This window comes from Grampus griseus, assembly GCF_964374135.1.
Source record: "Grampus griseus genome assembly, chromosome: 10".
NCBI classification, from domain to species: domain Eukaryota; kingdom Metazoa; phylum Chordata; class Mammalia; order Artiodactyla; family Delphinidae; genus Grampus; species Grampus griseus.
In genome coordinates, this window is record NC_139004.1 from 20,749,332 (window position 1) to 20,773,150 (window position 23,819).

The 23,819-nt window shown below is 43.7% G+C and overlaps 3 protein-coding genes across 9 annotated transcripts; 2 read left to right on the plus strand and 1 right to left on the minus strand.

The window, feature by feature from the left end:
• Positions 1-38: 38 nt before the first annotated feature.
• On the plus strand, positions 39-449 carry H3C3 (H3 clustered histone 3; the record flags this gene model as incomplete). The annotated part of the gene is made up of 1 exon (XM_082662620.1): positions 39-449. One exon carries the CDS (start codon positions 39-41, stop codon positions 447-449), a length of 411 nt encoding a protein of 136 aa, XP_082518746.1.
• A 3,727-nt stretch (positions 450-4,176) lies between these two features.
• On the minus strand, positions 4,177-5,937 carry LOC309827796 (histone H1.2-like). The gene has a single exon (XM_082662619.1). It carries the CDS (start codon positions 5,900-5,902, stop codon positions 5,261-5,263), a length of 642 nt encoding a protein of 213 aa, XP_082518745.1. The 5' UTR covers positions 5,903-5,937; the 3' UTR covers positions 4,177-5,260.
• Positions 5,938-16,053: 10,116 nt separating this feature from the next.
• On the plus strand, positions 16,054-22,794 carry HFE (homeostatic iron regulator; the record flags this gene model as incomplete). 7 transcript variants are annotated; one of them, XM_082664022.1, is made up of 6 exons in its annotated part: positions 16,054-16,157; positions 19,580-19,843; positions 20,028-20,327; positions 21,167-21,442; positions 21,575-21,688; positions 22,652-22,794. In XM_082664022.1, the coding sequence occupies 6 exons, from the start codon at positions 16,082-16,084 to the stop codon at positions 22,690-22,692; spliced, it is 1,071 nt and encodes a 356-aa protein (XP_082520148.1). In that variant the 3' UTR covers positions 22,693-22,794. The 7 variants fall into 7 exon arrangements, with proteins under 7 accessions (XP_082520148.1, XP_082520149.1, XP_082520150.1 ...); XM_082664023.1 differs by lacking the exon at positions 22,652-22,794 and having other exon boundaries at positions 20,052-20,327; positions 21,209-21,442; positions 21,575-21,722; XM_082664024.1 differs by lacking the exons at positions 20,028-20,327; positions 22,652-22,794 and having other exon boundaries at positions 21,575-21,722.
• Positions 22,795-23,819: the final 1,025 nt, after the last annotated feature.

Genomic DNA, 23,819 nt, shown 5'->3' on the forward strand with positions numbered 1-23,819 from the left:
CTGCAACAGGCCTGTGGGTGTGTGGTCAATCGCTCGTTATGGCTCGCACTAAGCAGACCGCTCGCAAGTCCACCGGCGGCAAGGCCCCGCGCAAGCAGCTGGCCACCAAGGCGGCCCGCAAGAGCGCACCGGCCACGGGCGGCGTGAAGAAGCCGCACCGCTACCGGCCCGGCACGGTGGCCCTGCGCGAGATCCGCCGCTACCAGAAGTCCACGGAGCTGCTGATCCGCAAGCTGCCGTTCCAGCGCCTGGTGCGCGAGATCGCGCAGGACTTCAAGACCGACCTGCGCTTCCAGAGCTCGGCCGTGATGGCGCTGCAGGAGGCGTGCGAGGCCTACCTGGTGGGACTCTTCGAGGACACCAACCTGTGTGCCATCCACGCCAAGCGCGTCACCATCATGCCCAAGGACATCCAGCTTGCCCGCCGCATCCGCGGAGAGAGAGCCTAAAGAAAATTATCTTCCTAATTGAAAAAAGGCTCTTTTAAGAGCCACCCACAATTTTACTTAAAGGCGGTTGTGACATGATTGCTGAGGCGTTAGAAATCACTAATGGTGGAAAGCGTATAGTAAAAACTCAAGTAAGGGACTTTAGTATACATAAAACCAAAGTAAGCCTTTATTCGGGTTAGAGTTATTCAGGGAATTATCTCTCATAATTAAAATACTGTCTTCAGGTCAGTTGGTCTACCCAAACTGGAATTGTAGCTCAGGCAATAGGAACTGACCTCAGTACTCACCAGCAGAGATCCACTAAATTTATGTAACCTTTAAGATTTGCCTATGCATCTGAAAATCAAGGGGGTTTGAGATACTGAAGGGTACCAACTGTAGAGCTTTTTTTACTCATGCCTCCTTGTAATACAAAGAACATTTACTTAAATGTTAATTTTTTTAAAAAAGTTTCCACATATTGATGCACAATGTAACTGATGGAGCAGATGATTTTCTGAGGCTTAACGCTTACACAACGCGGTGACTTAAAACTACAAACAAAATTACAAAGTAGATACTGAATATTTATAATGAGAACATTAACAAATTCCAATTTTACGAAAAAACAAAACCATAGCTATCACAAAATTCAGAAAAATAGCACATTAAGTTGAATACACACTGCAATGCTTTATTTTCCTATATTTTTGACAGCATACTCTGATTCCCTCTTTAAAGGAAAATTGTTTAGTAATATTTTCTATAGAGTGTAGACAGTGGGAAGAGAATTCAGTATTCCCTCTAGGGTGGTTGATCACAATTTGTTTTATTCCATTGATAACTTAGAATTTCAGCTTCAAAGCACTGTAGGTGATGTCAAGTTTTTAGGATTGTTTTCAAATTTGGAAAATCCTCTGTCAAGCTTCTTTCATATGTGAATTGTAAAATTTGGAAGAATTCTTCACAGACTAGCTTCTGGTTCTATACATTTCAAATCTCAATTCTCCCCTATGCATTCACTCCCAGTGCTGGGTACATGGATATATGACATGTAGTCCCATATTTTCTTGCCATTAATCCAGGTGAGTTTATCAGTGGGCAGTAGGAGTATTCCTTGAAGCCACTCTTAGATCAGACTGGCTAGCAACAACTGAACTATCAATATATATAAGCACATCTGCACATCACTTTATATATGTCATTAACCCCAAACAAAATATAGATGCAAGTAAATTTTCTCAAGTCCCAAATATTCTCATCAACATCCCAGCATAATCAGACAAAAGGTGAATTGTAACAGAAGAGAAGATTGAATGGAAAGAAATGGTTTTTACCAGCTGTGATTAAAATCTGTCAACATTGCAATTTAAAAAAAAAAAGTATTCTTTAAATGAGGACAAGTGAACATACTATACTCCCAGGGGCCCCTCCCAGGACCTTGGAAGTACAGGGTCTGACACTTGAGTTTCATTAACTTCAGGGTAAATCTGCTTCTCAGCACAAGCAATGCTTTTCCAAATTACACATGGCCTTCCTTGCCCTCCTACCACTCTGTTATACCACACCTCAGCAAGTGCCCTGTTGAGAAACACTGGTCTCGGATGACTCAGGACTCTGAGATAGAGTCAGCATAATTATAGGATCAGGTCAGCATAATTATTTCCTTGGAAACATCTAGATTCTACTCCAGAGCAAGTATTCTCTTGTGTGTTCCTTTCAGCGTTTACATAGATCTTTATTGTTCAAGACGGTAGCCAATAGCCATATGCGGCTATTGAGCGCTTGAAACACGGCTAGTCCAAATTGAGATGAGCTTAAGTGTAAAAATACATACCAAATTTCAAAGAGTTAGTATGAAAAATAGAACTTAAAATCTCCTTAATATTTTTACCTTAGATGACTTGTTGAAATATTTTTATTTTAGTGGGTTAAAATATTATTAAAATAGATGTTACTTGCTTTGCTTTTCTAAAATGTGGCTACTAGAAAATTTTTGATTACTTACGTGGCTCATACATGGAGGATAATTATACTGGCTCACTGATCAGATATTAACTCATTATGTCCTTAATGTGGCCAAGCCTCAGTAATAATGGCACCTACCTCAAGGTGCTGTGACAAGAATGTGTTTGAAAATAAATGAAGAGTTTTCAGCAATAGTACTTGGCACCCTCGTAAATTAGTGCTCAAGAAATGCTAGCTGTCAACGCTATTGCTGTTACCACTGTGCCCTATATCCCTGTTCCCTTCTGAAATTCTCGATGTAATCACGTCTTGTACTGGACCTGTCCCTCTCTGGCATGGATTTCAACCACAAAGTTACCTTTTATATCTCCCTCAGGCTTAGAAGAAATGATATCTAGAGCACTGCCTAGGGGAAGTAATGGGATATTTAATTTTTCAGCCATGAGAGCACTGTGTATGTACAGAAAAAAATTTTTTTTACAATAATGCATTTACAAGGAGCCTTTAATTTCTGCGTACACTTCCAACGTACACGAACATTTCATGAGTTTTCATCATTATCAGTCAGCAGTTTAGTTTATGCAGTATTCATATTCTTTGCCACTTTTGGCTAATCCAGCCATGTTTGGCCAATTATTTGAGTATATTATTGCTGTTGCCAATATTATTTTATAATAATAAGTGAATACTGAAAATAATATTAATAATGTCAAAATAAAATATAGGTTTTATAAACTAAACAAAATCGTGACAAAGACCTTTTCGTTAAACTAGCTAATTTTTAGAATTGAATGAATGTCTTATTAGACCCAAGCCGGTAAACTATGTGAACAGTTGTGAGGGAATGGAACAAAATTAAAGAACACGGACAAAATTGAGGAAACATTGTTGAAGACTATCTAAAGACTAGGTAAAATTAGAAATTTTAAACAATAACTTAGCTCTCTGTGAATTAACTCTTCCTGAAGCCTTACTAAAGAATGGTTATATTTGTTTTTGAGGAATATGTTTTACTTGAAAGTAAAGGACATGTTTCAACTATGCAAATACATTTGCAGGAAACATTCAATGATAGGATCAACTGTATATAAACCCAATAAATTTACACCCCAAAGGGCATTCACAAGAGGTTTGAAGAAAAATTAGAGAATCAACTCTCTTTGCTTAGGTTGATTCCTTCCCTGCCTCTTAGAGCTGATGTGAAAATCAAGCAAATGGGTGGAACTGAAATTATTTGAAGGAGAAAGGGAACATAGAAGTACATGGTGCTATTACTATAAGCCCTATCTGTGATTATATTTGGAGTGTCTTTATTAGGTCTCCTGGTTGTTGCAACTTGACCCAACCTGAATTAAGTGGAGAAGCCCCGGTGGCAGGAGTTCAGGTGGCTCAAAGAACCAGGAACTCAGGAGGTGTCAGGAACCCAGATCTTGCAGCACTCTCTGTACACCTCTCATCTCTGCTTTTCTACACACTTTGGCTCCATTCTACTCTTTTTATCCACTAGATCTCTTGGTTTCTCCTACACAGTGACTAAGACGAGGAATGAACTCCATGGCCACTACCACTAATGCAGGAAATAACTCAACTCACAGATTCGTCCTTGTGGCAATGGTTGAAGAACTGAGCTGCAGGTCTGCAGAAGCCCCTGACCCGGGAAATTGTCTTGAGAAATTCTCTGCCCACCAGAATAGAAATAGGACGCTGGACTTTCTCTACCCAGGAGGAATGCCATGAATATGAAAGAATCTACATATAATACCGTTAATGAAAACTAAAGCCCTTTATTAGAGACATCACCTCCCCCCCCAATACACACACAATTTCCAAAACTTTACCAATATATTTTTTCTCCTTCGCGTAGAAAATGTTGGGTGTTACAAATGTTACAAAAATGCGTTTAAAGCATCTTCGATTTTTTGATGTTAAAGTCCACCTAAAATGAGGATCCTTGACTGGCCGGCCAGGACAAAATGGCCGACTAAAAGTTGTTTTTCATGCGCCCAAATCCATCACACATTTGTTGAAAGTTACACGATGCGAGGAACAGAAAGATCCCTGGTCCAGCCTTGCCCTGGGTGGAAGAGTCATTGCCACCGCTGTAGCAGTTTTTCAGATGTTCCTTTGCTGCCACAGCCCACAGGAATTAACAAAAGAATGCGAGGCAAGAGAGCCTGCACCCACCCTCCTCCCAGGATCGGATGATACCAACGCCCCCGAGAGCCAACAACTTGACTTTCGAAACATGGAAAATGTCCGAAATACCAGATACATTTCTGTATTAAGCGAATAGTGCTAACCCAACGGAAGGAAAACAAACATTGGAGACTAAGGATGGAGGCCGGCCACCATCCAATTAAATACAGGGTGAAAATTACGGGCTGGAGAAGTGAGCCAACCCGCGAGCAGGGCGGGACTTTTGAATGAGTTCTTAGCCCAATCGGAATATCCCGTTAAGACTAAGAAACTGACTGGATTTCTTTGTGGTTGTATTTGCTGTCCACAGGAGTGGAGCGGGGCAGGCGGATAGCCCAAGTACGCAAGCCTCCGGACAGCACTTGTAATTGCTGACCAGGAGACTAACCAAAAGCACCGCAGAGCAAAGAGCAACCCACAGGGATGGGTCTATGCCCTGCAACCTCACAGCAGTCACCCTGCCAAGCCCTCGCTGCCCATCTTAGGGTAGCGTGAGCAGCCTTCTGCAACGACTCCTGCGCAACCTTGATTTAGATTAAAAGGCGAAAGGGGATATAGGTATACAGAAACAGCAAGTACGGAAGGAGTATACAGGTCTTTTTTTTGAGATCAGTGGTGGCTCTGAAAAGAGCCTTTTTGGGTTTTAGAAGCAGACGATTAACAACCTACTTCTTTTTCGGTGCAGCCTTCTTGGGCTTGGCAACCTTGGGCTTGGCGGCTTTGGTCTTCGCTGCCTTAGCTGCGCTCTTGGCGGCCTTCTTGGGTTTCGCAGCTTTAGCTTTCCTTGGGCTCTTGGCAACTTTCTTGGTCACAGTAGCTGCGGCTGGCTTCTTCGCCTTCTTCGGGGTCTTCTTGGCGGCTTTTTTCGGGGTGGCCGCACCCGTGGCTTTCTTGGGCCTCTTAGCTGCCCCAGCGGCCTTCTTGGGCTTGGCCGCACCTGCCTTCTTAGCCTTGGGCTTGGCTTCCCCAGTGGCCCCTTTCCTGTTGAGCTTAAAGGAGCCGGAAGCACCGGTGCCCTTGGTCTGCACCAGAGTGCCCTTACTCACCAGGCTCCTAAGACCCAGTTTGATGCGGCTATTATTCTTCTCCACATCGTAGCCCGCGGCTGCCAACGCCTTCTTGAGCGCAGCCAAAGACACACCGCTCCGCTCTTTGGAAGCGGCGACAGCCTTCGTGATGAGCTCGGACACCGGCGGCCCAGACGCCTTCCGGCGCGCCCCAGCCGGCTTCTTGGCCGCCTTTTTCTTAACCGGGGTCTTCTCCGCAGGAGGCGCGGCGGCGGGAGCGGCAGGAGCGGTCTCCGACATGCTGAGTGCTGAAGATCTAGAACTCGGGTACAAGTGGCAAGTCGCCGATGGAACTACGCTTGGGCCGGGCCGCCGTATATATAGAGCGCAGGCGCGCGCTGATTGGTGCTCCGGTCGCCCGCCTGGCTGGCAGGCTCTGAGCCGCCGCGGTGCGCCCAAGTTGTGTTTGTTCCACTTCACAAAAGGGGGAAAATATTAAAATACGCAGCACCAAATCACCCGAATTTGGTCGGGAAAGGATCCGAGAAGCCTCAGGCTTCGTGCTCTCCATTTATTTTTTCCGCAACCACAAAGACTACTCGTCCAGTCCTCCCCAATTCCCCCAACTCCTAGGGAAGTCCTGGGCAATCGGAGACCACTTTCTGTTTTTCTTCTAAATTACCTGTTCGCTCCTTTGCCCCTGAAAGTTCTTTTTCTCAGGGGTGGTTGGGCACATGCTTCCCTTCTTTTGGAGCCAAAAATGAAATGGTTTCCACCTAAATTTTCACCATAATTCTGTTTCTTCGCAAGGGAAGTAACACAGGTCCTCTGTGAATTCTGCGTACAGACCCACAGGAACTGTGGACTGGGACCAGGATTCTGGGGCCAGTCCAAAGCAGTTAGGGCGGGATGGGAGGGGGTTCGTAAGCCTTGGGGGGGTCCTGGATGATGGGGGGTTAGAGACTTAAATCTTTGATTTGAAGACATTGAAACTCTATCAAATCCCTCTTTTCATAGATGGGGGCGGGGCACTCTTCTCACTTCTCCAAAGACGAGAAATTGGGCTGTTTTTTAAAAGCTCTCGGGTTTCCCTCTGGGTTGTGCAAGGCAGGGGGTCTGGCCCTCAAGGATAGGGATAATGAGGGAAGAAAGGAGACCCCCTAAGCCTGCAAATAACCCCCAAATAGACTTGGCAGCTAGGGACGTTTAGATGATCTGTTTTCAAAGAAAACAAGCATTTATTTATTTATTTTTGCATGCTGCAATAAAGAGATGAATTTCAGCACATGAAAATTCTAGGTTACTTCCAGTAACAATATCTAACACACGTCGTGGTACAGGACACTCTCTAACTGGGAACCCAAAGATACAGATGGAAATAAAGCAACTGGCTTCAACAAGATACACTTTTGACTTTTAAGATGAACTATAGATTTGAAACAGAAATGAAACGGCAAAATTTTAACAGAAATAGAGGAAAATTACTGGAACAAATAAATTATTATGCCACTTTTTGCTGATAAGCTCACCTCTTGTCCCCTCTAAAGCCGGCCATATGTATTCTATTCTAAAGCCCCCTTTACTACTACTACATCTAGATGAAAATATGTACTAAAGATGTCAGTCTTAGATGTGATAGTCAAAAGGGGTTATACAAATTAAGTTCAGTGATGAATGAAAAATGAGGTATCTTCTTTTAGACCAAGGATAACCCCATGGTTTCACTGAATAACATTCATTCAACATTTGGAAACTATGTCTACTACTGGTCATGTCCTCTGGGAATTAACAGCCTAATAAGATTAGTGATGGATGAATTAGCAACCACAGAAAATCGCTTTAGACCTGTCATCCATCAGTGTGACTTTGGGCATAGGAATTGTAAGAAATCATTGAAAGTGTACGAACAACTAAAGTACCTTCATCATGCTAATATGTTTTGGTAAAAACATAAAATAAGAACATGCCATTTTGTTCTGATTCTATGTGCAATGAGCCCCCTCTTCATCTGAAACTCAGCTAAGTATGCATAACCACCAGGAAAAGAGCTGTGTGGAGTCTTGATTACCAGGTCACTGAACCTCCCTTCACTATAAAATGGTGTACCTGGGCTTCCCTGGTGGCGCAGTGGTTGGGAATGCACCTGCCGATGCCGGGGACACGGGTTCGGGCCCCGGTCCGGGAAGATCCCACATGCCGCGGAGCGGCTGGGCCCGTGAGCCACGGCCACTGAGCCACGGCCGCTGAGCCTGCGCGTCTGGAGCCTGTGCGTCTGGAGCCTGTGCTCCGCAACGGTAGAGGCCACAGCAGTGAGAGGCCCGTGTACTGCAAACAAACAAACAAAATTGCAAATAAGCAGCATGTAAATTTGATTACTGTAATTCAGTTTTCTAATATGACCACTCAGTTTAAATCACTCAAATCACATCTCTCCATATGCAAATCTGAAGTCCAGAACCAGACACCAGCCACTCAAATTCTTGCTCTCAACCTCCTGGCCACATAATAGAGATCAGAAGGCAGAAAAACAAGTAGCCCTTCTCTAGATCCCTGTAACTTGTGTTGAGAAAAGTCAAAAACAAAGCAAAGATATTTCTTCATGTCTTTTCAAGCTGTAGTAGAGAATTCTCCACGAGTCCACTTGTGGTTCATCTAATGCTCTAAGGCCATGCTATACAGTAAAATGGAATGTGAGTCATACACGTAATTTTAAGCTTTCTAGTAGTCACAATGAAGAAATAAGAAGAAATAGGTGAATCTAATTTTAATAATATATTTTACTTAACTCAGTATATCCAAACTACTATCACTTCAACATGTAATCGATATTTAAAAATATAAGACAGTTTCTGTTCTTTTTTTCATATGGTAAGTCTTCAAAGTCTGGTGTGAATTTGTAAAATTTCAGACTAGCCACATTACAAGTGCTCAATGACCACATGTGACTAATAGCTGTCATACTGGACAGCATGCTGTCCAGTATGACTTAATATTTCCTTTTCGATTGGGCTCAGAGTATGCAAAATTATACGTTTACTTGTAGAAGGTTGATACATTAATAAAGGTCTTGTTCGGTAGAGATGCAAGTGAATTCTTTCTAGTAGAAAAGATAACCCTAAAAGTTATGATTGTATTGCCTAATAGGACATTAAACAATTTTGTATCTGATTTTTCAGCCTTCCAGCATTCTTTCTTGCCCTGACTGAACACATATTTCATTCTCCTGTATCCTGCTTTGACCTAACTTTTTCATTCTGCTTGCTCCATCATTAATACTGAAATCATTCTCTGACCCATGCACAAGCTCACTATACACAGTACTTGTATGAGAGTCATGTTTTGAAAATTATACTTTTACACTTGGTTATTCAGTTTGTCCTACAAGCTCTGAATCAGAATCTTTAAAAACCATTCTAAAAAATTGGAAGATACAAGATTTTTTGACCATGAGCTATAAAGCCACCTTAGATCTTGTAGATGTCCCATGAAGTCTTAGGTTTTGAAATAAGATTGAACAAACCTGTGAGCAACAAAAGACCTACTAAAATTAACTCCAGGGAAGATTCAGATTAAGGTTGTTGTCTGCCCACTCAAAATTGATGGTCTCAAGATAGCCAGCAATAAACTGAGGACAAAGGTAAATGTTGCCATGCAATAAATTGTGTATTCTTGTATTTACACACATCCTAAATATTACGGGTTGGCTAATTTTGTTTCATATTCTTCGGGTCGGGAAAGCTGTTGGACAAAGTTAAAGATGCAGAGCAGAATGTCAAGCCCAAATGGAGCTGGAGCGAGAGAGAGAGACTCAAACAGCAAGACACACTCAAAGGAGAGTGAGAGGAGTTGTTGGGACAGGTGTATGGATCAGGGGCTGACAACTGATTATTCTTTCACTTCCTCCTTCTACCATGCCAGGAGAGTGTTCTGTCCGTTTGTTATAGGCCCCAACTGGAAGTTATTAAAACCTGATTTTTGCTGACTCGCCAAGGAAACTTTCAGTTGAGACTAAAGTTTCTGTATCTTATTCCCTGACACACTTTCAAAATACACTGCGGAAACCAACAGAGAATATAGTAGTAAAGCACGTAGTGGGAGCTCAGTGAATACATAGAGAGTATTACAAAAGGAACAATACATTGCAAAGCATTTGGAACTGCTATTAGAATCACATCAGTGACACAAGAAACTAGGGCATTAATAGCCACCTGATTTTTCAAGCTTGTTTTCAAATGACTTTAAATGGTTTCAAAAGTGAAACCCACCCTCAAAAGAAAAGGATTTGTCAATAGCGAGAAGATATACATTTTTACACTTTCTCAGTTTAGGCTGCTAATGAAGGCAATTATAAAGCACAAGATGAAAACATATATTAGGCAATAGCCTTAATCAGAATAAATACATGGCTTTACACGATGACTATTTTGGAGGAAACGGGGCATACAAATTTTGGTAGATTTGTTAGGACATGTTATTGCTTTTTATTTCCTAGCTCATCACTATGCCATGCATAAGATTTTCACATATGCTTACTGAGCACTTGTTAAGCAAAGGACACCAGGAGGGAACAAAAGCAAAGATAAGCCAAGCAAAGGGTCTCCTCTTAAGGAATTATACGTTTTGAGACTGACACAGACAAGTATAATTATCATACAGTGTGATAAATCTGATAAGAAAGACACAAACCACTGAGAGAACAAAAGTATAAAAACCAAAAATGTTCGTGTGCTGCTTAAACGTTTGCCTTCAAGTACTTACTAATCCAATTGGGAAATTAAGACATCAGAGAACAGGCTAGAACAGTGGTTCTCAAAATTTAGATTTCAGGACCCCTTCACATTTCTAAAAATTAGTAGCCCCCCGGTAAGTTTTGTTAATGTAAGTTACATATATATGTAGATATTTACTACTTTAGAAATTAAAACTGAGTATTCAATTTAATAATCACATGTATATGATGTTTACTACCTATAAAATGAATTATATCTATTCATAATTATATATAACAAACAGCATATAATATATTCATTTACATTATGTACTATAGATTTTGTACATAAAATGTATAGCACATAATACTATATATACTATATAGAGATTTATATGTAAAATATATAGTAGTATAAATATATAATATTAAATACATACTACTATATATCTTACATATAAATCTCTACATAGTATGTATATTTTATATATACTATATATAGACGTGGATATGAAAACTATAATATGTAATACTATATATATAATATTATATATTATAAATGTAAATGATAGAAGGTCAAGTCAGGCAAGTTCCTCACTCCCTGGCCCATTCAAAATCCTGGCAGCCCCAGGCTAATCTGAGACTTGTAAGGCTGCCTGAAGGTTGGGAGCACAGCTGAGTTGTTAGTGCAAAAGAGCGGAAGTCAAGACAGCAGCCTTGGAGCCAGCACACTCATTTCCTCTTCCGTAACACTCCCCACTGCTCCCTCGTCCCAGGAATATAGTGAAGATTGAATTAGATAATGTGCGTACAGTTCCTGGGATTGGACAGAGCACACAGTAGCCTCTTATTTAAGGTTTATTTCCATTACATCCTTGTACCATGGGAGCCTCCTGTCTTGGGGTGACCCTGAGACAGTTGATACTCTCCTTCATTTGGAGGAGTGGGTAAGCGTAGACCAAGTCCAACAAGCTGGTTCATTCTTTCCAATTATGTATGCTTCCCCTGGCAGCTTCTGAAAGGTCACCAGACCTAGGAACTAACCCAAGGAAGACCTCAAGAAGAGATTCTAATAAGAAGAGAAGAAGCTTGCCCATTAGAGAAGGGAGATGTGTGTGTGTATGTGTACCGGGGAGTGAGAGGAGAGAACATAATCAATAATCCTGACGTCACCCTGCATTTTTTACTACTGAACTCACCTAAACCTTCTTAAGTTAAACACAATTTCTGGTTGGGACCAAATTCTTACAATGTTAGCTTACCTAAGAATTTGTAGCTATGCTTCAGTTAATACATAGATTTCTTATACTTTTCATGGTTAATGATAGTAGCACTTATATTTACCTCTTAATTTTATAAAATAGTCCAGGAAAAATACAGATGTGGCATAGTATGTTTATCAAAAGGACTGGCTCAGAAGCTGGAATGCCTGAGTTCAAACTCAACTTTGCCATTAGATAATTTTATTACCTCCTCTATGCCTCAGTTTTCTCATCTATAAAGTGGCAATAGTTGTACTTGTTTTACAGGTTGCTATGAGAATTAATGAGTTAATGTTTATATAGTTCTAAGAATAGTACCTGCCATGTTGTAAGTACAAATTTTTATATACATATTTTAAAAATTATTTTTAAAGTTATACATACATTCTTATAAACACAACACCATTCTGTAATTGTTGGTTTAAGAGTGTCAATAATACTAATAAAGATAACAGTTAACTGAACACTTTCTATGCACCAGGCATTATATGCACTATTTTCATTCTGTCTTCACCACCATCCTATGACTACCATCACAAGCATTAGTACTTCACCAATAAGGAAATGAGATTGAGAATTCAGATTTCTCCTAGGAGAGCCCTGCAGACTGATTACAATTCATGTACCCTGAACACACACACACACACACACACGCGCACACACACACACACACACACACATATCAACTGAACTAAAGTCAAAGACCTTTGTTTTTCAATTATAAAATTAAAATACTCCCATAACTATTAATTACTTACTAGTCTGTTTAATGAGTTGTTGGCAGAAAGCGTTTTCACCCCTGCAAACAATTCTGCATGAATATCATACCCTTCCGGCAGAATCAAAGGTGTTTACAACACATCTTGCTGTCTGTTCTGATGGACACTAGATGGCGAGCCCAACCAACCAAAGCTCATTTTGGCGGCTGGCATGTTACAGGCTCTCCAGGCCCTTATGTAATTTTTAACCTTTAGTTATAATTTAACACTTTTCTGTTTCTTTTGGTGAACAGAAATTTTTATTCCCGTTTGACAGATGGTGATCCTGACACCACTGTGAAGCCCTGAGAGTTCAGCAAGTCTATAGGCAGGCAAGAGCAAGGGAGGAACAGATTAAGTGGCTTGGACTGACAGTTGTCTAAGTAGTCCAGAAATATCATGCTGGATAATTATTTCATTCCACAAAAAAATTAATCTGCACCTTCGATAATCTCCTCTGGGTTTAGGGAATAAGGAAGCAAATAAGACAGGCTCTACCCTTATGGTGGAATTTGGAGGATGGGGACCTAGAAAAAGATATGGAATAATGGCTGTGGAAAAGGTCAGAGTGGACATGAAAAGGAGGAAACAGTCGACTTTCCCCAGGCGTGGAGGTTAGCCATAGTCTTACAAAGGCAACTTTTAAAATACTAAATTATTTTTCTTTCCTTTCTTAAAGTAAAAATGACCACAGTGAGGCGGAAGATGATAGAAGAAAACACTATTGTGCAATATAACAACACTGGTACTATCTTGGTTAAGGTATATCAATTATGAAAATGGTGATAGCAATAGCAAATCTATTACACACTATGTGCTAATAAGGATGAAAAGATTTAAAGGGTTTGTGACTTTGCAATGTGCCTAAGATCAACCCAGCACCTTCATTGTAACACACACGCTCCAAACAAAGCCTCAAGAAGTAGACTGCACTGAAGTGTAGGTTGTGTAAAAGTCCAATTAACAATTTAATAAATGGGTTTGTTTTGGCTTCAACCCTTCCCTGCCCAAAGGCATTTACAACGTAGGCTGTCGTTGGCACCAATAGGCACTAGATGGCGCTCCAAATTAACACTGTCCTTGTGGCCGGGCTAAGTCATCAATCATTAACTCTGGGTTGACATATTACCCAGAAGATTTCAAAACTCATTCATATATAGTCTTTTGATGGACAGAAATGATAATTACCTACAGTTGACAGTGACAGTATTGAGAAGCTGTGAGACTGGAATAAAGGCCCAGAGCAGTCAAGTACCAAGCTGGCTACCAGGACCTTTAGAGTCAATAATCTTTATAAAGAGAAATAAATTGTCAAATGGACAAGAAACCCATGGTTGATTCATTCACCTCCTCAAGCAATTCATAAGGAGGAGAAGCACAGATAACTACCCTCGAACTGCATACAGTTTAGAGTAAGGGGAAAAGGCATGGAAAGAGAATGGACAGAAATGGTTTACAGCTGGCAGTATAGTGTGGCGTAGAGACTAAAGGAGAATATGGCCAATTTTACAAAATCATGGGGGTAGAAACAGTCTCGTGCAGAAGCCACTTCAACTGTGTCTTAAATGTGAGTAGCAAATTAGGCATAAGAGCCCCAAAGACCTAAAGAGACTGCATATGTTTTATCTTTTTAAATTATTATTATTTTGATAGTGAGATAACCACAATACAGAGAGTCTGTTAGAGGATGCTGACCTATCACCTGGTAGGGAGCAGCATCCTCAGATAAAAAATATCATTGATAATATTAGTATGATATTAGAATATGTACTACTAATAAACATGGTTTAGCCTTGTTTACTTGCCAGGCACTTGTTGAAGGCTTCATTTATCCATTTTTATTCTTTTTCACTTAATTCTAAAAATCATTTTATGAAGTAGCTGTTATTATCACCTCTTTACAAATGAGAAAGCTGAGACGGAGAGTTTCAGTGGCTTTGCAGAATAACTTTCCCTTGAAGATTGATTATAATTCATGTGCCTTTAAAGCACACGTATATACTCATCAGAAATGAGATACAATAGGGTAGTTTACAAAAACTCTGATTATACTAAAGTGAGCAAGAGTAGACTTTGCTGTTCTTCTCATCGGTAATGAAAAATACATATACGACAGTTTTCATTAGAAGATATTAAATATCGAGGACGTTTTCTCCCTTAAAATTTCTAAGGCTTTTGGAAGAGCTGAAAGATAACAATTGACAAAAATAGTCATCGCAATGGTCCCAAACTCTTCCCAAATGAAAGAGACATTTATACCATGGTATCTCGTTAGTTCTGATGGCACTCTAAACAAAAACGTACAACATACAGTTTATTCCTAACCTGCCAGTCTGTAATTATTACCTTCTAGGGGTGTCCATATCTGTTAACAGCTGCAAGAGGTCATTCACATAGAGTATGATTTGGTGATCAGAAATTATTATCCCCATTTCACAGATGAGCAAACTGAGGTTCAGAGAAACTGGAGTAAAGCCATAGTACCGTTAAATCTTTCCCTTTTTGTAGCTCTTTGGAGCTCTCCTCTGCTTGCTAGATGGTATGCTGCCTGACTCATGAATCATTCAATAAAACCAATTCAATCTTTAAAATTTACTTTGCTGAATTATGTTTTTTAGCAGCAGCTTAGTGACTGAGTAAGGGGAGAGGGAGGGAGGATGGTGGAATTTGGAAATGATGACTAAACGGTACTAAAATGTTTCATTGTGGAGGGGATGACAAATGTTCTAAAATTGATTGTGGTATAATTGCTCACCTTTATGAATATACTAAAGCCGTGGAATTTTATACTTTAAATGGGTGAATTGTATGTACGTGAATCATATCTCCATAAAGCTGTTACCAAGAAAAAAAAAAAGTAATTGTACAATCAACCCCCATGTGCTCATCAGCAGTAGTCAACATTTTCCCCACCCGATTTCATATCCCCACACAGTTAAGAGGCCTTCATTTCCAACTCTGATTTTTTCTGAGATGGCCAAAATTTGCATACATGCTTTAAAAGGTATCACTTATTATATTTATTAGGCACTTAAAGGTTTCAGGAAAATCAGACACTAATATCCTTTTGAAATTTCTCAGAGAGTAGTTCTCAAACTTTGTTGTGTGTGTTGGGGGGAAGAGGGGTATTTAAAATCCCGTTGCTCTGGTGGCACCATACAGCAATTAAATCAGTGTCTGGGGGCTATAGCAGGGCATCAATAAGTTTAACGATTCTCCGGGTGATTCCAATGTGCAGTAGTTTGTGAAATATAATTTAACTACATAAATTGTGAAAGATGTTTCGGTAGATAGGATCTAATCTGTTAATCTTATGATTTAACTAATTCTGATCAAAGAATAAAATAAATTTTTTATGCAAAAACATCAGGATTGGAAAGTTGAACTTAAAATTTTTCAAAATGTATAATTAAATTTTCAAGTTATTCAATATTTAAATATTTAGATCAGAAAATCGTTAAATATACTTTCCCCAGTCAGCAACATCCTCCCTGGGTTTAAAAACCAGAAGGACAGCTGGGTCACCGAGTGTTTCCCAAGCAGGTACTCTGGATTGCAGGAGAGCTCAAGTGCAGGAGACCCATTTCTTTTCGCCAGTGGTCACGGAAAAGGATCCCACTGGCCAGGAAGTTTCATCTGGGATCCCCGGAGCCTCGGCAATGGCTCCAGGGTGACTTCTTGGGCCACCCCCGTTCCCCCGCCCTACCCAAGCGGCTGAAAAGCGCCAGGACGGACGGTCGGAGCCGGCGAAATGGGCCCGCGAGCCCGGCCGGCGCTTCTCCTCCTGATTCTCCTGCGGACGGTGGCCACGCAGGGGCGACCGCCGCGTGAGTCCGGGGGCTGCAGGCCAGAGAGGGGAGCGGGGGGTGGGGGGAGGAAAAATCGAAACTAGCTTTTCTTAGCGATTGGGAGTTCACTAAGCTCGGAACGACTGCTGTGCGCCTGTGCGCCGTCCCCTCCCCCAACTTCCCCGGAGGGGACGTGGGTCACTGGGGTGCAGATGGGGTTACGGGGCCTCTCGCCCTAAGACCTCCACGGCCACCCCCGGCCCGCTCGCTGTCCCTGCTGCTATGGAGTTACACTCGGAACCACCCACTCCCTCCTCCGAGCGTGACGTTTCTAGGTATAAACCTTGTGTCATCGAGGCCAAGCTCTCGGATTAGGGGTCCTTGGACTCGGATCTCGGTATTCTTGTTTCTACTGGTGGTTGTGTCGTTTTACCCCCGATCATCCCCAAACAGGAAGTTCTTTTCACCAAGGGCGACCTCGGCCGGAGCGCCCCCTCGGTGTTTCCTTTCCCGGGCGCTCTAAGGGTTGGGAGACTTTGGGACGAGCGAACGCACGGCGGACCCAGCTGGGTTTCCATTTCAGAACCACTGGCGCTGTGGGTGGGAGGTTCTTGACAGAGGTCGGCCTAGGGACTGACTGACTCTTGGTGATTGTTCTTTTGCCTGGAAAAATAACATATCTGCTGTTTTTGAACTTTTGAACTGAATCGCACAGTTCTCCTTTTCAGCCCGGAGTTGTTGATTTGCAGTGTTAATAGTATTGTATAATTAACCGGCCTTTACTAAAGGATGCCAAAGGGATGGTAATTAACATGTAAGTAATGACCTGTTTTAAATCGCCTTCAGATCTGTGATCCTGTTTGACTCTACTATGCATTTGGGAGGTAGGAGCTATTCGTATGTTGATTTTACTCGTGGTTAACGATCTCAGGTTAAATCCTTTCCCCAGGTTACAAAGAATTCAGGCAATCTGGTTTTCTGACACTGAATGAAGTACCACTGGTTCTAATCTTAGCTGACAGTGTTCGCCCTTACTGTTGTCTGGCACAGCTCTGGACACTTCATACTTTGTCATGTAGCCTCAGAACCACACTTGGAGGGTAGCTAGTATGTGTATCCACACTTTATAGATGACGAGAATAAGATAAGACTTGCTCACAGGTGGTGACTTTGTTCAATGTTACTCAGGGCTTTTGAGGCAGAGCCCGTGTCTCCGCTTCATAGCTGCAATCCTTAAAAGTCACACTGCGTTAGAGGTTGAATCATAACATTTGTTGGACACAAGTCTTCACTGTTCACAAGTATTGAAGCAACATCACCCATGTGTTACGCTGTTCTAGACCCAGGAGAGAGCAGGGAGCCTAGTCCTCTGGTGCTTTGTATTCAAGTAGACGGGGATGACAATACACAAAAGGATAGAGAGCATCAGGTAATGGGTGCCCTGAAGGCATGTGAAGCACAGAGATCAGGGCAGGCCACTCTCCCTGGCTGGGTTTGAACAGATACCTGAAGGAAATAGAGGTGATGCTGCCTGGGAGTAGCGCTTCCCGGACAGGCTGGGGAGACATGGCAAGGATTTGCAACCTCAGCACTACTGACATTTTTTTTGTTGTGGGGACTGTCGTGTGCACTGTAGTATGTTTAGCAGCATCCCTGTCCTTTACTCACTGGATGTTAGTACACTCCCCAGTTGTGACAACAGAAAGTGTGCCCAGACATTGCCAAATGTCCCTTAAGAGACGAAATGTCCTGGTTGAAGAAAGAGCAAGGGCACCGCTGCAGCAGGAGCGCAGGGGCCGGAGGCCTAGAATAGGCAATGGGCTCAGCAGAGGAGCCGCGGGCGAGTCTCCTGGGGCCTCACAGGCTACAGTGTGGATTCCAGCCCAGCAGTGATGTGATCAAGCACAGCTGTTGAAAAGATTGCTCCAGCTGCTCCGTGGAACGCATAGTGAAGGGCAAGCAGACAGGCGGGAGTTGATGGACTGGGCCGGTGGGAGCAGAAGTCGTGGTGAGAAACGGTTGTATTCTGGATCTATTTTGAAGGAAGTTGCTGAGGGATCTATGAAGGATCACATGACAGACAGAGTCGAAGGTGCCTCTGTTATTGTTTTATTTTATTTTTATTTTATCGGCCTGAGCAACAGGGGGATAGGTGATGCCATTTCTGAGATGGTGAAGGCGGAAGAAAGAGCAGTTTGGGGGAAACCAGGAGCCTGGTTTTGGACTTGTTCAAGTTTGAGATCCCAGTGAGTCATCCAACTGGTGGTATCACGTAGGCAGTTGGAGTGTAAGAGTCTAGAGTTCACGGCCAGAGACAAAAATCTAGAAGTCAGCATTTAGTCACCCAACAAGTGTGTATTAAGCACGTACTACATGCCAGACACTGTTCTAGGCATTGCGGATACATCCCTGAACTCCCTCATTCTAGAATTGAGGAGAGGTGTAAGGAAGCTCTCACCTGCCCATAAGTCTGTCCTCTTGGGCTTACTGGAGTTTTTCTATATTTGCATTTGATTGGGAACAGTTTTGCTGCTGAAAAGCTGCCCTGAGCTGTTTATCAGCACATCTTCCAGCATTTGACAGCAAACATTTACAGGCAGACCTCAGAGATATTGTGGGTTCGGTTTCAGACCACCACAATAAAGGGAATGTCACAGTAAAGCTACTCACATGAAGTTTTTGGTTTCCCAGTACATATTCAAATTATGTTTACTACACTGTATTCTATTAAGTGTGCAATAGCATTGTCTTAAAGAAACAACATACATACCTTAATTTAAAAGTACTTTATTGCTGAGAAACGTTAACCATCATGTGAGCCTTCAGAGAGGCAAAATCTTTTTATAATAGTAACATCAAAGATCACTGATCACAGATCACCAGAACAAATATAATAATAATGAAAAAGCTGGAAATCTTGCGAGAATTACCAAAATGTGACGCAGAGACATAAAGTGAGCAAAGGCTGTTGGAAAAGTGGTGCTGATAGACTTGCTTGACACGGGGTTGCCACAAACCTTCAATTTGTAAAAAACACATTAGCTGCAAAGTGCAGTAAAACGAAGTCTGTCTGTACACTGTAAAGCATTTAGAGATGGAAGTAGTGAAAAAAAACAATAACTCCTCTGGACTTGGATCTAATTGGCTCTGAGCACTAACTCTCGAGCTCAACTGCCCTAGCTAGGCACACCTTGGGATTTTCTAGAGTCTGTTGGATCCAAGGGAGGCTGCTGTAACTGTGACTACTGGGGCAGAGGCTGGGGCCTGCGATGGGGTGGCAGGCACACGTGGCAGAGGGGCACAAGGGGAGAGCAGACGGGAGGGACACGCGGAGGGAAGGCAGGCACCGCATGTCACTTTCACGGGGTGGGGCCAGACACAGCTGGTACCAGTTGATTCAGAAGGCCTGCCTCCCAGTTCCCCAGGCAGCTCACAGAGAAGGCCTGTCGCCCTCTCCCCAGGGTCACACTCCCTGCGCTTCCTCTTCATGGGTGCCTCCGAGCCAGACCTTGGGCTGCCCCTGTTTGAGGCCTTGGGCTACGTGGACGACCAGCTGTTCGTGTCCTACGATCACGAGAGTCGCCGTGCAGAGCCTCGTGCCCCGTGGCTCTGGGGCAGGGCCACCAGCCAGCTGTGGCTGCAGCTGAGCCAGAGCCTGAAAGGCTGGGATCACATGTTCATCGTGGATTTCTGGACCATCATGGACAACCACAACCAGAGCAAGGGTATGTGGCGAGCACGCCTCGCCTTCCCGAGGTGGGCGGAGTGTGTCCCCGCCTCAGGGATGCATCTTGAGGGAGACGACTGGCTATTTGAGATCGGGGGGCAGGGAAGAGGGCAGGAGTTTGATTCCTGAGGTCACTGGGTCCCCGTAATGGCGAAAACAGGGGCCTGCTCCTTTGGTTTCAGTAACGAAGATGGGAGTGCTGCCAGAGTCCCACACCCTGCAGGTGATCCTGGGCTGTGAAGTGCAAGAGGACAACAGCACCAGAGGGTTCTGGAAGTACGGGTACGATGGGCAGGACCATCTTGAGTTCCGTCCTGAGACGCTGGATTGGAGAGCAGCAGAGCCCAGGGCTCGGACTACCAAGCTGGAGTGGGAAGTGAACAAGATTCGGGCCAAGCAGAACAGGGCCTACCTCGAGAGGGGCTGCCCTGAGCAGCTGCAGCGCTTGCTGGAGCTGGGGAGAGGGGCCCTGGACCGGCAAGGTATGGCGGGAGCACCCTCTGCCCCTCTCTTGACGGACGGACAGGAGGGGGATGCAGGGCATGGGATCCCCGGCTGGGTTTTCAGAGATGGTCCAGGTTGTGTAACTCTCTGCGAAGGTAACGAGGTCTGAGTTTTCCACCCTGAGGTCTCCAGCTCTGAGGTCTCCACCTTACAATTGAGATGTATCATCCAGCCATGAGTCATGGTTTTCATTTTTTTTCCATGCACGTAGCTAAAGAGGAAGTAACTGTGATTTTTCTCTTGATTTAACCAAGAACGCTATGTATATTTATAACTCTTAGGAATTCAGAGATGCCACTTATCACATGAATACCAAGACAAGAAATGAATACCACGGAGGCAACCGGTCAGAGTAGCAGAATCTTGGAGGGTAAAGGTTACGTTCACAGAACATGGTAGTAGTCACGTAGGCTGCCTATCTTACAAGGCCCCTTTTTACAAGAATAATTATTGGGTTGAACCAGGTGAAATTACCAGTAGTACATATTCAATCACTTTTGAGTCTCATGGGGCAATTTCACCTGATTCAACTTAATATCTTAACAAAGAACATAAGACATGTGCAACAAGTATGCATACTTACCTGTGGGGCCGGAGAACAGGCTGATATGACTGTGACTCTTCTCCATGTGACACCACGTCAGAACCCAATCTTGGAACATGTGTTGGGGCACAAAATGGGTGTCTCTCCTACAACTTGCTCTGTCTGCACAGGGAAACTCCTTCCTCCAACCCATAGAGAAAGTGAAGTGAAAGTTCTGGTCTTCCTGGCATGGGTAGGAATCCCCCCTCCAGATCCTCCCTCCTTCCTGTTCAGCGCTTCCTTTGGTGAAAGTGACTCATCACGTGGCCTCTGCAGTGACCACTCTACGGTGTCAGGCTCTGAACTTCTACCCCCAGGACATCACCATGAGGTGGTTGAAGGACAGGCAGCCACTGGATGCCAAGGACGTTGAGCCTGAGGACGTGCTGCCCAACGGGGATGGAACCTACCAGGGCTGGGTGGCTTTGGCTGTGCTCCCTGGGGAAGAGCAGAGATACAGCTGCCAGGTGCAGCACCCAGGCCTGGATCAGCCCCTCACTGCCACCTGGGGTATGGATGAGAGCCAGGGGCTGAGAAAACCTGGTGTGGGTGGGATGGGAGTGGTCAACAGGGCAGTGAGGGGAGGGTTGGCTCTGGGATGGGGCAGTGATCATGGGCTTTCACTTGCTTTTGCTATTTTAGAGCCCTCGCTGTCTGGCACCCTGGTCACTGGAATCATCAGTGGAATTGCTGTCTGTATCATCCTCTTCCTTATTGGAATTTTGTTCAGAATCTTGAGGAGAAGGCAGGCTTCCAGTGAGTAGGAAGAAGGAGGAAGCCTCTTAGCATCTCTGCCCCCAGGACACACTAACCCTCCTGCAGGAAGTGGGGCAGGGGGAGGGCAAAGGGGAGCTGGCATCCACGAGAAGCCTTCTCATCTGTCTTTCTCTGGGAGCCCTGGCATGTCCCTGGGAGCAGGAATTAATGATTTCCCTCAGAATGAAAGCTCCTAATTCAACAGACATCTTTTGAATGCCTGTTATTTTGCAAGGTGCTGTTTTAAGTAGTGCGGGTGCTTTGAGGTTAAGTCGCCTTTGCTATCTCAGAACCCAGGTCTAGTAAGGAATGAAATCCATGACAGGTAAATGCAGTTAAAGACCCCCAAAGATCCTAAGGCAGATAAGAAGCACATGCTCCGGGGTGTCAAGGGAAGGGATGACCACATTCATCTGGGGATCAAGAAAGGCTTCTGGATCTTGAAGAAGTAGGATTTCTTTAGGTGAGGTTGAGGACTAGGGGAAGTCAATGCAGATGTAGCAACTGTGCAAGTGGGAGAGTGTGAGGCATGCTGGGAGGTGAGAAATTATTATCAGTTGGACCCTTGACTTTAGGTACTTTTCAGTCTGCATTTCTACTCCCTGAACATTGGTGGTGCAGGGGAAAGAGGGGCAGACAGAAGCCAACTCCTGTAGAGCCCTGGGGGCCTTTGGGATGTTATGTTATGAGCACTGGAGGGGCGGCGATCAATGCAGGGACTTAAATAAGGAAGGAGGAACCCAGTCTCCTCGATATGGAGAGTGAGTTGTTAGGAGGTGAGATGGGAGACAAGGAGACCAGTTAGGAAGCTATTCAGCAACTCCAGATGAGAGATAACGGTGCCTGAAATCCAGGAGTTCCTTGGGAAGGGGGTGACAAGAGTTGACATGCGTGGCCGGGGAGGGGAGGAGGCAAGAGGATCGTAGGTCTGTGATGCCTCTTTCCTGGATCTTGTCTTTACAGGAGGAGCCGCAGGGGACTATGTCTTAGCCGAATGTGAATGAAGTGCAGCCTGCAGACTCCTTGTGGGGAAAGAGAGGGTGCACTTGAGGCGTTCTTCATGTTTCCGGACAGCTGGACCTAAGAAATAGAAACTGTCTCAGGAACTCTCTGCTCTTAGCCTTCCCCGTTCACTGTCCAAAAGTTCCCCATCTAGGTTTCTGAGTTCCTGCTTCTTAAAGGGCCCTAGTTGTGACCTCTCCCCGAGAACTGGCTCTCCTGAATCCCAAGCTGCGTGTAGAGCCTGCCTCCATTTCCTGCATCACCTCAGACTCCATACACCTACGTCATCTCATCTCCTAACGGTGGAATGAGTCTCCTTAAATTTGGGGGGACCTGTGATTCCTTTAAACATCTGAGAATAGCTTTGAACCTTCTCCTCGGGACATACACTCTAATACCCCTACCAGCATTTGACACACACATCCAGGCGTTTCCTGGACCCACTCAAGTTTCCTTTTAACCCTCTCTCTATTATACAAGAACTCACCTGTTTCCAAGCCCCGTGGTCTCTTCCATCAGAGGGAGACCTGGACAGTTGTACAGTGTGAAGGTTGTGCACTGCACAACCCGAGGAGGCACCTTTCCCAGAAGAGGCATCATGGATGTCTGTGCGTTTTATGATAGTCTTCCCGAAAATGGGTGGGAAGTGTCTTGAGGAGGGAATGTCTTTTTCTAATTTGCACATAGGTGCCATGTAGGTTTCCTTAGGTTAATGATACCCGCACTTACAATGCCAGACTTGAAGTAGCACAGGATTTGATCTCTGCTCACACCCTCTCCTTGTTCTGACAATGAAAATGATAATTAAGATGATGATGATAACGAAAAGGTGGCTGACACTTATTTATAAAGCTCTTCCTTGGTGCCAGACTTAGTTCTGAGTGCCTACTTACATACATTATCTCAATAGTCCTTTGATGTAAGTACCATTATCCTCTTTTTTTTTTTTAAGATGAAGAAAGTGAAATATAAAATAGAGTCTCACAGCTTACCAGGGACAGAGACAGGTCTCAAACTCAATCAATCTGGCTCTTTTTTTTTTTTTTTTTACGGTACGCGGGCCTCTCAGTCTTGTGGCCTCTCCCGTCGCGGAGCACAGGCTCCGGATGCGCAGGCTCCGGACGCGTAG